The 16,107-nt window shown below is 45.7% G+C and overlaps 1 protein-coding gene across 4 annotated transcripts in view; it reads left to right on the forward strand.

The window, feature by feature from the left end:
* TRAPPC8 (trafficking protein particle complex subunit 8) overlaps positions 1–16,107 on the forward strand; it is a 1,467,367-nt gene that overhangs the window by 656,167 nt on the left and 795,093 nt on the right. For all 4 annotated transcript variants that reach the window (XM_078687367.1, XM_078687364.1, XM_078687365.1 and 1 more), the window contains one exon: positions 7,521–7,621. In XM_078687367.1, coding sequence (XP_078543493.1) covers positions 7,521–7,621 — 101 coding nt within the window. The remainder of the gene's footprint in view (positions 1–7,520; positions 7,622–16,107) is intronic.

A 16,107-nucleotide genomic window follows, 5' to 3' on the forward strand; every position in this document is an offset into this window, starting at 1 on the left:
CTACCATCTTGCAATGATCATGAATACATACATGAATATAAAATGCATGATAAATGAAAGTGCGTACTTCTACGATGCCTGTCTAGATGTATCTAAGTGTACCTAGCATGTCAAGAATCCCTCTAGGTTTTAGTCTAACCCCATTGCCTGAAGTGAGAGAGTGTAGGACACCGTCCTGGTCTCAAGTTGGACAACCTGCAAGGGATGTGTTAGACCACTGTCAGCTGGAGCGTCTGCATGCAGGATCCTCGGCGTCTCTGGTCAGTGTGTCAGTTGGAAGTCATGGTCTCCTCTAGCAAGATGTGCTGAATTGTTACAGAAAGTATCTAGGGTTCCTTTGTCCCTTGTTTCTTGTATTAGCCATCGTCGGATTTGAGTATGACATATGGGATGAACCTTGTAAGTAGATATTATGCTGGTGGTGTAGCCCCTGCCTTGTTTCCAAGAACCCTTATGAATATTCATTCATACTGTTTGAGTCTATTGATGAAGTTATAGGACGCTAATGTTCAAGGAAAGCTAACCTTCTGCGCCAGGACTAGAGCTAGGTAAAGGTTCAATCCTAAAAGGCTCATTACTGTGTAGTGTAGGGGAGGTAATAAAGGTGAAGGTGTATGATATTACCCGGGCCTATATTAGGGTACCTATATGGAACATAACACTGTTTACCTCAAGGGCCCTCTGAGGAACTCGAATGGAGGGAATTTGAGGATCGCTATTGTTCTTTTGACCCCTTGGAGAGTCCATGGCCGAGGACAACTGGTTTGGGGACCTGGCTGACGTCCGTGTCTGGCCACCTCACCAGACACTGGCTTGCTCTCTCCTCCCACTCTGGCTACGGATGAAAGGGCTTCCTTTGTGATTGTGGTTTGGAAGGCTGCAGAGGTTGTGGACCTGATGTTGCCCACTGAACAGGTCAGGACAACTGTCTTGAGAAAAGTGCTTCAACGTGGATTATCTCCCTCAGAACCCCTACTCACCTTCAGTGAAGCACTTACTGATGCCCTGGTCGTGGCTGGGACAAACCCTGCACAGGTACTCCTGTGCACAGGAACATTTCCCGCCGCCATCGCCCCGCTCACGGGACCCAGCCTTCCTCACCTAGCATCCCACCTATGAGAGCCTGGTGGTCCTGGCCTCTACCTCCAAAATGAATCCCGGTGCGTTCCCTACAACACCACTGGATATGAAATACAAGAGGCTGGATACCTTCAGAAAGAGGATTTTCTCTTCCACCAGCCGTGCACTGCGGTCCGTGAACATTGTGTGCTTATTGGGCCTTTATTCTCATACTGTATAGAATATGGTTGCGCAAGTGCTGCCATAGTCTTGGAGGATACTCAAGCCATACTCTCCCAAGCTATTGCTGATGGGAGAGATACATCGAAGTTCACAATCAGATACCGATTGATACCACTGCCTTGCTGCGCAGACCTTTTGCTTCCTCAGTGGTGCTTCAGCGTCATGCCTGGCTGAGGATTACTGGCAATTTGGGGGATGTCCAGGCATCCTTCATTGATATGCCTTTCAATGGCACTCACCTTTTTGTTCGGCATTTGAACGTTTCATTGGTAGTAGGACCATTGCCAGGTCGTTGGGACTCACCATGGCCCAACTACAGCCGCATTACACCTTCCACTCCTTCTGTGGCTATGGTAGGGGCTATCAGCTCCGTCCCCTTTCCGTTTGTCACCATGGCCAGCAGGCATCTCGGTCCTTTTATGGCTGCAGACGTGGCTTCTACAAGCCTTCCCCCCAGCTAGCAGCCACAGCCTTAAACCCCTTTATTATGACCTCAGACCACCATGGGCTCATGTTTGGTTGCAGGATTCAGTACCACCTATCCCAATTGCCGGAGATAACATCAGAAAAAGTGGGTGCTTCAGATTGTCCAGCAGGGTATCGCCGTACCTTTCTAACGGATGCTGTCACATTTGCCACCATCCCCCGAATGGCTGACGGAGGAACACCTTTCGCTCTTGTGACAAACAGCTGGCTGTTCTGGCCACAGGAGCCAATGAGAGGGTGCCGGGATCAGAAGTAGGTCGTGGTTGCTATTACTGCTACTTTCTGGTGCTGATAAAGGATGTAGGCTTTTACCGTATTAGACCTACACCTTCCTGAGAAACGAAAAATTCAAGATGCGCAATTTTGCTCAGGTTCTGTCTGTCCTCGTCCCTTGAGACTGGATTGTAGCGTTGAACTTGCCGGATGCCTACTTCCACATCCCCGTCTCACCTGTCCACAGGTGTTACCTATGGTTCACGGTGGGCCACCGACATTATCGGTTCATTGTGTACACCTCAGGTTTTCACTAAGGTGATGGTGGTGGTTGCAGCTCGTCTGTGGTGGGTGGGGATTCCTGTCTTCCCCTACCTTGACGACTGGCTGCGGAAGGCTGGCTTGCCCCAGTTAGTCGTTGTCGATCTCCAGACTACGGCGGTCCTTCTGCATTTGCAGGGGTCACACCTGACTTCCTTTCAGTAGTTCTCCTTTATCAGTGCTCTTCTGGATACAGTGCAATTTCGGGCTTATGCTCCGGAGTGGCAAGTCCAGCATATTCAAGGCATGATTCCGATCTTTCAGCCTGGATCTTAGATTTTGATGAGACTGACTCTGAGGCTGCTGGGTCTTGTTGCCTCCTGCATCCTTCTGGTAAAACATGCCTGTTGGCATATCCAGGCTCTGTAGTGAGAACTGAAGTCCCAGTGGGCAAAGCATCAGGGGAATCTCTCTGACCTGAGCCATGATTTCGAAGGGAGCAGCAAAAGATCTGCAGTGGTGGCTGATGGACCGTGATTATGTCAGCGGCAGACCCCTCTTCCTTACCCAGCCAGAGTTCATAATGTTGACAGATATGTCATTCCTGGACTGGGGAGGCCTTTTGGGAGGGGTTGATGTCAGAGGACTGTTGGCCCCGGTGGATGTATCAACTCAACATCAATTTACTGGAGTTGAAAGCGATCCAATAGTCTTTGAAAGCCTTTCTTGCTTCCATCAAGGGGAGGCTAGCTCAGGTGTTCATGGACAACACCACTGCCATGTGGTGTTGCAAGGATATACCCAGACGTGGGTCTCATGCTTACTATGGCACTGGATTCAAGCCAGCCTGGCTTATGAGGGGTGATTCGCCAAAACAAGTCCTGGGAGGCTTATTTTTTTAATCCAGGGAGGACATGGTTTGGCAGTTCGGGCTGGACTGTTCCCATGGGGAGCAGGGTCATAACTGATTTGTATATGGCTGGGTCCAAACTGGGGTGCTGTGGTGAACAAAATAACTATGGATTTAACCCAGATCTGAGACTTGGGGTTGAATGCTTGATTTGTTTAGTGTCACGTCCATCATCTGTTGTTTACACAAAGGCAAAGAAGCAATCCCCTGAGAACCTGTGGGCTCACTCCACCAGAGCCAAAGCTGTGACCACTGCTCTAGCTTGAGGAGTCCCATTCCTAGACATCTGTTAGGTGGCTAAATGGGCATCGCTACACACCTTTGCCTTTCATCACTGCCTGGACAGTTGGGTTCACCGTGATGGGCATTTCATCCGTTCGGTCTTCCAGGACTTTTTGGTTTAACAATTTGCAGGCCCGCCTTTGGGTAGAGATTGTTTTGTTATCTATTTCAATCTAACGAACAAGCTACTTAAACTTTTGGTAATGACTTAACAGGTAGAGAAACTATCTAGCTGGAGATTTCATACCAACCCTCCCGTCCTCCCTGTTCTGCAAATTGTACATTTCACCCCCAAGAGATTCTTCAGGACCTCACATTGCCAATCTGGTCAAGCCACGTCAGTATGGTTCGGTGCTCCTCCTCCCCTGCTACACTAGCCAAAATCCTGCTTTAGTTTGCCCTTAGCAGCTCCTATCCACCCATTTGATTCAGGATGTAACATTTCATCCCGGGTTGGTGACCAGTCAAGTTTGACAGACTTAAAAATTATTCTAAATGGCTATGCCCTACCCTTGATTCCCTCAGGAGCGGATTTTAGATGAGCACTCATCTATTCTTCTACAGGGGGTGGCGCTGGTTGCAATGCAAATGTGCCATGGGAAAGATACCGGATTCTTAGAAAGGTGTGGGTTATTTCTTTCGCTAAGCCCTCATTTATAGAATAGGAAGACTGCCTGAGGCCTCTCTTGGGTCTCCTTTCTCTCTGTGCTTTCCGAACGAATGACAGATTCAAGATGCTAACTTTGGCCCAGGTTGTCTCTGCATTGGACCTGGGAGACTGGACTTCAGGATTCATATTTTTATATTCCTAGCTTGCAGTCACACGGGTGTTGCTTTTTCAGGGTGGGCCAGGAGCATTTTCAATTTACTGTGCTCCTCTTTGGCCTCACCAGCACACTTGGGTGTTCACGAAAATGATGAGGGTTGTCGTTTTCCTGACTTCGGTGGTGGGGCATTGCTGTATTCCCATACCTTGGCTGCTGGCTGCCGAAGTCAAGCTCTCCACAGTCAGTGGTGAACGACTGTGGATGAAGACAGACCTCTTGATATAGCTGGAGTTCATCAACAACGAGCCGAAGTCCCACATGATTACCTCTCACAGGCTTCCATTCTTCAGAGTAATCTTGAATAGGGTAGATTTCAGAGCTTTCCCTGTGCAGCAACAAGTCAGGACATTCAGGCTATTATCCCAATGTTTCAGTCTGGCTTCTGATCTAGTTGAGGTGGTTCTGAGGCTTCTTGGCCTCTTAGCCTCGTGCATTCTCCATGTCAAGCATGTCAGGTGGCACTTTCAGGCCCTACAGTGGAGCTTGAAGATTCAGTGGGCCCAGCACCAAAGCCACCTTTCAGACACCATCCAAATCTCGGAAGAGGCAGTTCAAGTGGGGGAGAAAGGTGCAGTGGTGTTTAACCAATTCAATTTGTCCTCTTGTATTTGGAAATCAGAGAACTCTAGTCTCCCGTAGCTTGCGCCACATCAATCTTCTGGAGTTACAGCCCATTTGTCTGTCTCACAATACCTTCCTGCTGTCCACCAATGGAAGGCTGGTGCAGATGCTTAAGGACAACACTATTGCCATGTGTTATTGCAACAAGCAAAGAGGGGGGTAAGGGTCATCTGCCAGAAGTACTTGCAACTCTGCAGATGGTTGGAGCACCACAGCATCTTTGTGGTCTAAATCAGGGTAAGTGATAACCAGGCGTTGTTTGGCAGATCACAAGTGATACCTACATCCTCAGGAGGGGCAGGGTATCTTCCACCAGTGGGAATTCCTCAGGCAAGATCTTTTTGGCACCTTTAAGAACGTGCAGTGTTAAGAGTTTTACATGTTGGAGTTTCTACAAATGCATTAGTTAGAGATGTTTTCCACCTGGAATGGAGCAGCATTTCTGCGACTTCCTTTCCTACTACAAGTTCTGAAGAAAGCCATGAACGACCGGCCCCAACTCCTGCAGTTTAGGCTAGAAATGTGTAGTACATAGATTTCCTGAAGATGGCCATATTTTTTTCAATCAGGCTACCACTTCGAAGTTCATTGTCTCATGAACAGGGCAGGCGCCTCCACCAGGGTCCTTCCAATCCATCTGCACTTCCATGCATGGAGATTTAGCTGCTGCGAGTAACTGCATTTGATTTGCCCCTTAAGTGGTGAATGTTATACTCTCAACCATGCGGTCCTCCACAAAATCTATTTACACCAGGTGCTGAGACAAATTTGTGACCTGGTGCATTGATCAACATACAGACTTCTTAGAGGCTAAGCTATCTGATGTCCTTTTATTTGTTTTGTCTTCAACCCTGCAAGGCCTTGCAGTGGGCACTATAAAAGCATATTTGTCTGCCCTGCCTCTCTGTTTGCTGGACCAACAGTCTATGTACAAATCACCAAAGAAGAAAAGAAAAAAGAATGGGACTCAGTGCTTCTCCGGGCCACCTTGATCGCCAGTAAGCAGCTAGCTAAGGTAGCTGACTTTTCAGCCTTTTCACATGAAGTACCTGTAGAAAAGAGAAACCCTGAAGGGTTGGGGGTGGGGGCTGCCTGTCAGTTGAAGGACGAGCTTGCAGACATCACCTAAGGATTTGTCTCTATTGTGGTCAGTAAGTACATACTATTTCTGTGTGTCCTGTAAGACCTGTCAAACAATCGAGAGAGCATGTTGGATGAGACTGTCAGTAGTATTTGTGCTTCTATGCTATTTCTTCTTTGTGTGACTATTCAGGTGGATTCTGCGTGCTGTCTGCCGGTGCCAGTACTTCTGGACTCGGCCATGTGACCTGAATAGCCTTTTGGGAAACCGCAGTCTACTATCAGAAAGAAAAGAGCAGACTTGGTACTGGTAGTGGATCATACATTGATAGCTTCAGGTCCCATAAATGTTCAAACAGAGTGATTATGTGTAGTCTTTAAAGACGAAACTTATTTTGATTGGTGTCATTGCTACACCCAATCATCATGTGATTTGCCTTGGTTTGTACACCACGACCCATATAATAATTGGGTGTTCAGGGCCATAGTTGTCATGAGCATTGTTATGCGATTCTCAGTAGAAATCTTCTCATCCAAGTGCTTGCAGACATGCTCTTGGTTGCATGCAGTACCCTTACTGATGCCAGTGCGTAGATGCCTTGCTCTCTTCTTTGCAGTTTGAAATAGCTGCCTTTCTTCTGTAGCCTCTTACGAGTTGCAGCCACACTGAATTTAAGATGTGCTTCCTCTAGTGCTCCTGTAAGGCTGTTCTGGCTGTTTACATTAGGTTAATGAGATGGATCAGGCCTGGGTCTCTTTGACTTATGGACTTTACCTTGACTTACCTGGTCTGTCCCCATTTTTGATTTTGAGGTCCTGCTCCTTCTCATTAGTTGATATTCCTTGCATCCTGGCCAGTCAAATGAACCTCTCTGAGCACCATGATTTAGGATAACTAGGGCTTGTCAAGGGGTTTCTCGGAAGCCAGATTTATTTTTAGGAGTCTGTTTTTAGGGGCAGGTGGCTAGTAAATTTTCAACATTATGCCAGTAGTTTGTTAGTCACTCAACTACCTAGCCATCATTGGTATTTGAGGGGCTTGTGGGGGGTCCTACCACTGACGAAACTCAGCAGGCATGGTGGATTGGCATGCTGGACCTGGGAGTGATGTAGTGTATGCTCATAGGGTTCAAAATTGTAGTTGTGTTCGTGCTGGGCAAAATAATCTATTTTAATGTTTCTGCAAGCCTAAATCTGGAAGAAGGGAGACTACTAGTACTATAATTACTACCATGAGTACTTTCTTATATTTTCGGAGCATGGCAAGCGCTTTATAAATTGTCTCAAGCGTGTCAAGTGCTTATCAACTGGTGGATGGGGGATGATATAGCAGAATGAAAAGGAACTGTAAGCTGAAGGGGCTGCATGTGTTTGTGCGTGTGCTGAGGTTGGGGAGAATTCATTTATATAGCAAACGTGTTTTTAAATATTCTGTTTAATTATTTGCAAAGACCGAAATAAAAATGCTGCTGACTGAGCATGAGGGTTTGATGAGGTTTTAGCTACTGAATTAGTCATCCGGTATTTATTTCTTGCAGGAAATGGCAGCTATATCAGCATTTCTGCAGCCTGGAGCTCCTAGGCCCTACCCAGCTCATTACATGGATACAGCAATTCAGACATACAGGGATATTTGCAAGTGAGTTAGTTTATTTACCGTCGATGTGTTATTCTAAAAGAGCTTTAACATAATGTATGCAGTGTTGTGTTTTAGCCTTACATGTTTATTTTATGAGGAGAAAATAGTTTTGACAGTAAGAAATATTTTCTAGAATGCGTTTGCTCACTCTCTTTCCCTCTTTCACTCACCCATATCTCCGTTTTCCAACTTAATTTATTTCTATTTATGCCTCCAGTTCTCTGCCTAGTTCCCCATTCTTTTTCTCAGAGCACTCATCTACGCTTTTGGAACTCCTGAAATTTAGAGACCAAATCCTTCTCGCCTTCCCATCTTTTATTTCTGGAAACTACTGTAAGTCTGCAGTCATAAAGCTTGGCAGTCTGAAGCCCCCTCTTTGGCCAGATCTGCTGTACATGGCAGTGTTTGTTCCCTATCCAGTAATAAAAGGTCCGCAGCAAATGACTTTTGATAAGAGTGGTCAGTTGAAGTAACATGTGTGCCATAAGATTCCAGTAGTTAATGAATTGCATTGTAGTCAAGGGAAAGCTTATTTGTACACTGCTGGTGTGAAGGAAGCTCACCTGTGTGCCCCTGATAGAGCGCACAGGTCACCCGACTATAATTTTTTACCATATGCACATTTTGGGCCCATAAATTCAATTCACCATATTTATTCATCGGGTAACCTACACTCTACTACCAGCAATCCAGAATACTAACTAATTCCTATACCCGGACTTACCAATCCTTGTCCTTTGGCACCTATGACCACAATGGATCAGGGAGCTAGCTGAAAAGATAAGCAGTCTAAAATAACCATTTATAACATTTGCACTCTTTATAATAACCACAGACTCTGGAAGTTTTGAAAACCTTTATCTAGTCTTCATCAATATTAGGAAGCATGAAGTTCACAGCAAGTAAACTATCGATTACCAAAATCATGAAAATCGTATAACCATACAGAAAATAGATTATGCCAACCATTTAGAAATCTAAAGGGAAGGTCAGAACAGGGAACATGCTAGTAAGAAATTAGAATTGGTATGGTGTGTCTAAAGGACGGAAAAATAAGGAACATGCTAGAATGTCACAGTTTATTGTTTCCTACAGGATGGGTAAGAAAAGGGAACATGGAACAATAAATGACGAAAACCGAGTTCACCATGTAACTATAAGGTGGGTAAGAAATTTGGACACGCTAATAATTCAGAATGATCACTTTAGTACCATAAAGGAAGGGTAAAGAAAAGTAACATCTATTTATTCTGAGACAGTACTTTAGTATCCAACTAAAAGGTAGGGGAAAAATGGAACATGCTAATAAAGGCACTTTCATGACTTCAATATTTTGTCACAAGGGAAGGGGAAAGAAAGGAACATATGCTGTTATAACTTTAGCAAGATCTCAGGAAAGAGTAAAGGAAAAAAGGATGCAAGTGTGTTTCCCTCACAGATTTATATTTACCTATATCGGTGTGGTGACCAACCCTGGCCACGGGTCAGTTAAGGACAGAAGGAACCCCAAGGAATGCAGTTTGCCAGTAAGCCAGAAGGTTCAGATTAGGATCAGGACAGGACCACCAAAGTTGAGACCAGCACCCGCAGTTCAGTTGCAACGCCTGCGCTACACCTTCTCTAAAGCTATTAGTCAAAACCCCGATTGGGTTCTCAAATTCCCCAGCAAAGTGCTTCGCCAGCACTTTAAGGTTCACAAAACCCCGATTGGGTCTGTGAATCTGTTTGACAGAGTGCTCTGCAGCACCTGTTTCGATCAGCTATTGAGTGCATTGGGTAGCTATTCGGACAAGTCGGACAATTCTTCTAGCTAACCTAGGCTAGTTATACTGTTTTCAGGTCAGTGTACCACCCCCCAAATGTTGCAAGTGTAAGGATTCCCAATATCGATTGGTCAATAGAAAGGACAGGTCATCACACCACCTAGGATTTGACTTTCTCAAGGCCCTCATTAGAATTTTTCATACCCGCCCACGGAATTTCAGGTTCACATGATGACTTTAGTTCGTGAAACAATGGATAGTCTATTGATAAATACATTGTAGTCTTTTGACTTCTTCTTAGTGGGGTCAGACGTGAGTTCCCAGGCACATCTTGGCTGGTGCTTCTAGTTCATCCTCTGGCTGTGGACTGTCATGCGCAGAAATGATTTTCAAAATGGAGTATTCCCTACCCTCATGCCCAAGGATTACGATACATGAAAAGTAAATAGAAACCGTTTTAGAACACAGAAAAAATGAATGCACTGTATACCATGAATCCCTATACTACTCCCATTATTTCATAATAACTATAGCCTTAATGATTAAGCAGTACGAACAGCGTAGCAAAAGCAGCACTGCAAGCTTCAGGCATGTGAGAACACAAAGCAGCCATTTTAGCTCTAATGCGCAAGTGCAAACCAGTTCCCTCCAGAACTGCGAGTACGTCACGTCACATGGGTATTACCGACGCATGCGCAGTAGAAATTCCCGCATGGCAGCAGCCATCTTAGGTAGCAAGCATATTAGGATTAGTAAACACATAAGCAAGCGTCTCTCGGACACCCAAAATGTCAGAATAAGGGGTAAATTAATAAGACCAACAGATTGATTAATTAATTAGGGTTATTTGAGGTTCTTGAATACAAGCAAGGCGCTTTACGTGCAAATCCTTGCTCCATCACCCCAGTCACTAGAGGTGAGCCTCTCTTTTTGGCTCTGAAAGTATATGAAATTTGGCTCCTGAGCAAGAGTTGCTTTGCAGATTGACTGAATAGTGTGCACTAAGCTGGACACAGCTTTGGTGGAAGCCCTTAAGAGGGGAACAATTCAATATATTTTCAATGAGGTGCCATAGTTGATTCTTTTTATGTGTTATAATTTTTATTAGCATTTCATAAATACAGTACAATAAATATCATCATCATCATTTTAACTTTATTTCGGTTTGTTTATGAACCATAAAAGTACAACAAGAAGAAAAATACATTTAAAACAATAAACTAATACACAAGTTACATCTCATATAGTATATACAGTCAATAGATTAACATATGGTTTATAGAATGATGATTAAAATAGTAAAACAATAAATTATATATGCACAGATTAAAAAGTTAGAACACGGTAGAAACCCAGGTATTCCTGAGACAAGTTGTCTAACTACATCCAGAGTACCTTGTTACTACCGGATCATTCTCCGTCTAATGAACCACATGGAAAACAGAAATTTAGCAATAGCTGTAACTATTAATGCATTAGTGTCAGATTTTAAAATTCTAAAAAACTCTATGTAGTTCCTAACTCCTAAGTTCACACATAGCTGTATAATCCATTTCTTTCTGCTAGCGGTATAGGCAGGACAGAACAAAATCACATGGATTAGGGACTCATTTGGATCCTCACAACCAGGACAGGGGCGGACTGGACCCATTTTCCATTTATCTGTGTGCGAGTGCAGGGGTAGTGTACCGTATCTGAACTGTAAATACAGTTTCTTCGCTAAGACCGGTTCTATAGTGTCTAGTTCCCTCTCAAAGCTATAGACATTCTTGAAATCTAAAAAGCTGTCAGTGAGACTAGAGGGCCTGACTGATCGGAGAGCTTCTTGTAAATTATAGCATTTTATAGTCTCTGCCAGGGTTCGCCTCGAAATGGCTTGGCACGCGACCTCCGGATTAGACCAGAGATTCTCCATGCCAATCCTGGACGCCTGCCCCCTTATAAATGATAGCCACTTTATCCTCCCTACACCCGGACATGCCATCACAATCTTCAGTTCTTCTCTGTAGCACTCAAGCTCCGGGACACTCCACAATCTACGCTAATAAAGAAGCGGGCGTGAGGCGATTGCATCTGCAATTGGCCTCAGATTTAGATCCAGCCTTAGTGGAATTAGTGGAGTATTTTTTGGTAAAGAGAACAATTGTCTGATGAAGTTGTTCTCAGTTATACTAATCTCACTCGCTGGTCGGTGCCCCCAGAGTTCCGCCCCGTAGAGGGTGGAATATCTGGCTTGAACCTTATATATTTCTAGCGGTACGCTCACTATTTTATGCACACAAGATTTCTGCACTTTAAGAATCCCCCCTGTGGACTGAGAAAGGCCTAAGTTAGCTTTAGACATTTGGGTTTCCCAACCCATTTTATCATTTAATGTCAGACCTAGGTAAGTGAAATTATTTACCCTTTCCAGGGCTCGTCCATCCATTTTCGGGCGAGGGCAATTAACTGTGCTGGCATTAAACACCATGTACTTTGTTTTGTCTATATTGATCACCAAATTCCTTTTCTTACAGAATTCGGTGAATTGGTCTAACACCCGCTGCATCCCCATTGATGTTTTTGAGAGCAGCAGGGTGTCGTCCGCAAACATAAGTGCAGGAAATTTACCACCAGCTAAATTAGGTGCATCGATATTGTTTACGCTGGTCAGGTCATCAACAAGGCCGTTTAGGAAGAGAGAAAATAAAGTAGGGGCAAGTACGCATCCCTGCCTGACTCCCTTCTCAATTGGAAAAGCTCGTGTCAGCTAGCCATATTTGCCAAATCGTACCTTCGCAAAGGTTCCTTCGTGGAGTCTTTTAAATTGGTGACACAAGTAGGGTGGAATCCCCATTGTGGTTAGTATGCTCCACAGTTGATTCCTGTCCACCATATCAAAGGCGGATTTGAGGTCCACAAATGTAAGGTAGAGGCTGCCCCCTTTCAAAACCACATGCTTCCAATAAAGTACCTGAAGCCGTAGTAATTGGTCGATGGTTGATGTTTTAGCTCGAAACCCTGCTTGCAGGTGGGAGAGGATCTTATTCTCAGTAATCCAATCTTGCAAGCGTTGTAAGAGCAGTCTAGCATAGATTTTTTGAGTAACGTCGATAAGGCTAATTGGCCTGTAATTTGACGGTGCCAGCGGAGAGCCCTTTTTGTAGATCGGAATGATTTCGGCCCCCAACCAAGTACTTGGAACTTCTTGGCCGTCAAGAATAGCATTAAATAAGACGGTCAAGTAAGGAACCCAGATCTTCGGCTCATCTCTGAAAAGATCACCAGGGATCTTGTCCAGCCCTGGGGCCTTATTACGTTTTAATGCTTGTACCGCTAGTGTAACTTCTGACAGGGTGAAGGGGGGAGGATAGCAACCTGGGACCAGTCTCAGGGGCGGGCTTGGTAATGCTTTATATTGGAGAGCAGGTCTAGAATAAAGATCACTGAAATAGGCACACCAAGCTTCCTCAGCAATGTTAGGATCGATCTTTGTCTTACCCTCTGGCTTTCCTGTATGAACCAAATTCCAAAAGGTTCGAGCATCTTTCGCAATTAATGCCTGTTTGATAGCAAGCCATCTCTCTGTTTCCCATTCGGATTTTGGATGGGAGAGGAGATTCTTATAGGCATTCCTTGCAATCATAATGGAGGTTCTATTGCCTAGTTTGAGAGCGGAAACTAGAGTGGTTTTCGCCCTCCTACAAGACTGATTGTACCAGGGGTTAGTGTCGCGTATCTGTCGTTTAGACTGGTTTGCTGGTTTATGAAAGCTAACCGCCAGGGCCGTTATTAGTTCTTTATGAATGATTAAGGTTTTATCGCCTTTATCATGATTTTGGACGCTCTCATGCAGTGCTATGAGCCGCTCAAGCTGTGGAGTAACACTTTTATACGTTTTGGTACGACCTCTTTGTTACCCTCCGCAGGATCTGCAATCAATCCTTACACTGCGGACTTGTGCCATCTCCCTGGAAGCAAGCCCTTATCTCCCCACTATTGAAAAAACCTTCCTTGAATCCTGACTGTTTGTCTAATTACCGGCCTATTTCCCTCTTGCCCTTCCCAGCAAAAATTGCCGAGCGCTGGGTAAGCACCTGTCTCTCCACTCATCTGGAGCAAAATCATATCCTGGATGATTTTCAATTTGGTTTTCGTCCTGCTCACGGGACCGAAACAGCTGTCCTGACAGCTATGGAGGACCTTCGTATGCGGGCAGACAGGGGCCAGGCAGTAGCCTTGATCCTGTTGGACCTGTCTGCCGCATTCGATACGGTCAACCATGGGATCCTGCTGGAGCGACTCCGGGTGGCTGGGGTAGATGGCACAGCCCTACTTTGGTTCCACTCCTTCCTATGGGATAGGAGACAGGCGGTGTCTCTCCCCCCTTATCAATCTACCTTTTCTTCTGTCCCCCACGGGGTGCCCCAGGGCTCCTCCATCAGCCCCATCCTTTTCAACGTGTATCTTAGACCTCTGATCACGCTAATAAAGGCCCACGGGTTAAAAACTATTAATTATGCGGACGACACCCAGCTCATCCTCTCTTGGGAGGGAGAAGACTCTACCCCCCTTGCAGCCTTTCATGACTGCTTAAGGGAGACGGCTGGGTGGCTTCATAATAACTCGCTGCAATTTAATTCCTCCAAAACGGAGGTTCTGTACTGTGCAGGAAGTCGCATTCCTCGGCAATTCCCCTGCGACTTTTGGCCCCCGGAAACACCAGACAAACCTCGGCCAGTTACATCGGTTCGCAACCTAGGGGCCACACTCAACAATAAAATGAACACTGAAACCCAAGTTGCAAAAACTGTGGGAACTTGCACAGCTCTCCTGCGCTCCCTGCGCAAAATTATGCCATTACTTCCAGCACAAGCTCGGGAGCTGATAGTCAGGTGTACTATCCTCAGTCGCCTCGACTATTGCAACGCGCTGTTACTTGAGTCCCCAGTTGCCCTGCTTGACCGACTTCAAAGAGTTCAGTCGGCCGCAGCCAAATTAGTTTTGGGCTGGACCAGGCGATCTTCAGCCTCAGCGGCTCTAGCTGAACTACACTGGCTTCCGCTTAAACAACGAGTGGCCTTCAAGTCCCTCTGCCTCGTCTTTAAAGCGCTCCACGGAGCTGGGCCCAAACCTCTGCAGGCTTTGTTCACCTGGTATACCCCTACCAGAACTCTACGCTCAGCCTCAGCCCGTCTGGTAATTGTTCCAAGATACAACAAAGTCAGGACGGGGGGCAGATCTTTCAGTCGCAGCGGCTAAACTGTGGAACAGTCTGCCTCCTGATATCCGTCAAATCTCACAACTCCTCCCCTTCAGGAAACGCATCAAAACGTGGTTATTCCCCTAGAAAACCCCCCATCTTTCCTTGTTCCCCGCCGTCTGTTCCCCTTAGTTAAGAGTATTCGCCAGCGCCAGGAAACCTGCAAGGTGTCAGCCGCGCTTTACAAATGTTAAAAATAATAATAAATAATAAGTGTAGCTAGAGTATCTGGCAAAGACTTAATAGAGGCCCATCGGATTCTTTTACCACCCTGCCTGATCCTGATGTTGCTAGAGACCGTGTCATCCTCTTGATACGCCCCATCGGAGAGTGGCAATTCCAAGTCTGCTACCAAAGGGTTGTGGTCACTTTCCGAGCGGTCGTGTACATGGAAATGTCGGATCAATGACCATAGGGACGAGCTAGCCATAAGATAGTCTATTATTGATGAGTGGCCCATTCCATTATAAGTACTCCTTCCTGGGCTATCCCCCGGGAAGCGACCATTACAAGCTCTAAGCGAGAATGTGTATGTCAAAGAAGTGAGCTGCATGACCATAGGTGTCCAAGATTTGGTTGGGTAGACATTGGGGGGTGGGATCTGACCAGCATCATCCTCATCTGTTGTTATTTGAAACCCCCCCCCCCAAGTGGCTCGTAATGGCAGTTGAAATCTCCCCCCCATTAGCACCTTGGTCTCGCTTGAGAAGCTGTTTAGTAAGACGGTTAAGGACTCAAGAGTCTGAGAAACCCCACCCCCCAAAGCAGGACGTAGGTAGATGTTAATAATTGCTATTTTGGGTGAGTTTGGGCGAGTTAGAAGAATACATAATGTATCCCGATTATTGGTGTTAATCCTTTTAGCCGAGAACCCGAGATGGACACCCACCCATATGGTCAGACCACCAGACGGTCTACCTCTAGGACCCTTAGTTGCCAGCTCAGCATAAGTAGCAAAACCCGCTCTATGATGGATAGTCATGGCCCATGTTTCTTGGAATATACAGATACCATGGTTATACACAAAATCACAAACCCGCCACATTCCATGATAGTAGTACTAAATTTGTGTTTTTGCTAGTCAGTTGGTCAATTAGCTGATTGGAGGATACAGCAGATTCTACAATTGGGTCACCCACTTCAGAGCTCATCTGTCCCTTGAAGATGTCATGGTTGGATATGGTGCAGTTGACCTCGTGTATGCTAGAAGGGGGACTGCCAGATTGGGAAAGTATGGGTGAGAAACTTGTCCCACTCAGAATATCCTCCCCTACTAACTCCCCTCCACCCACACTCAGGCCAGTTGTAGGGGAAGTAGCAAGGGCAGGAAGTCAGTCACAACCATCAAAGCAAGAAAGGACGCCATATCTGTTGGAAGTTTCCAGTGGAGTGAAGGGGATCAAGTGCTGCATGTTCCTACTCCCATGCATGTAGTCAAACCCCCCGTGGGGCATACTACGGCCGCTAACAGGAACTGTATT

The sequence above is a fragment of the Lissotriton helveticus genome, chromosome 4_1, assembly GCF_964261635.1.
Source record: "Lissotriton helveticus chromosome 4_1, aLisHel1.1, whole genome shotgun sequence".
Lineage (NCBI taxonomy): Eukaryota > Metazoa > Chordata > Amphibia > Caudata > Salamandridae > Lissotriton > Lissotriton helveticus.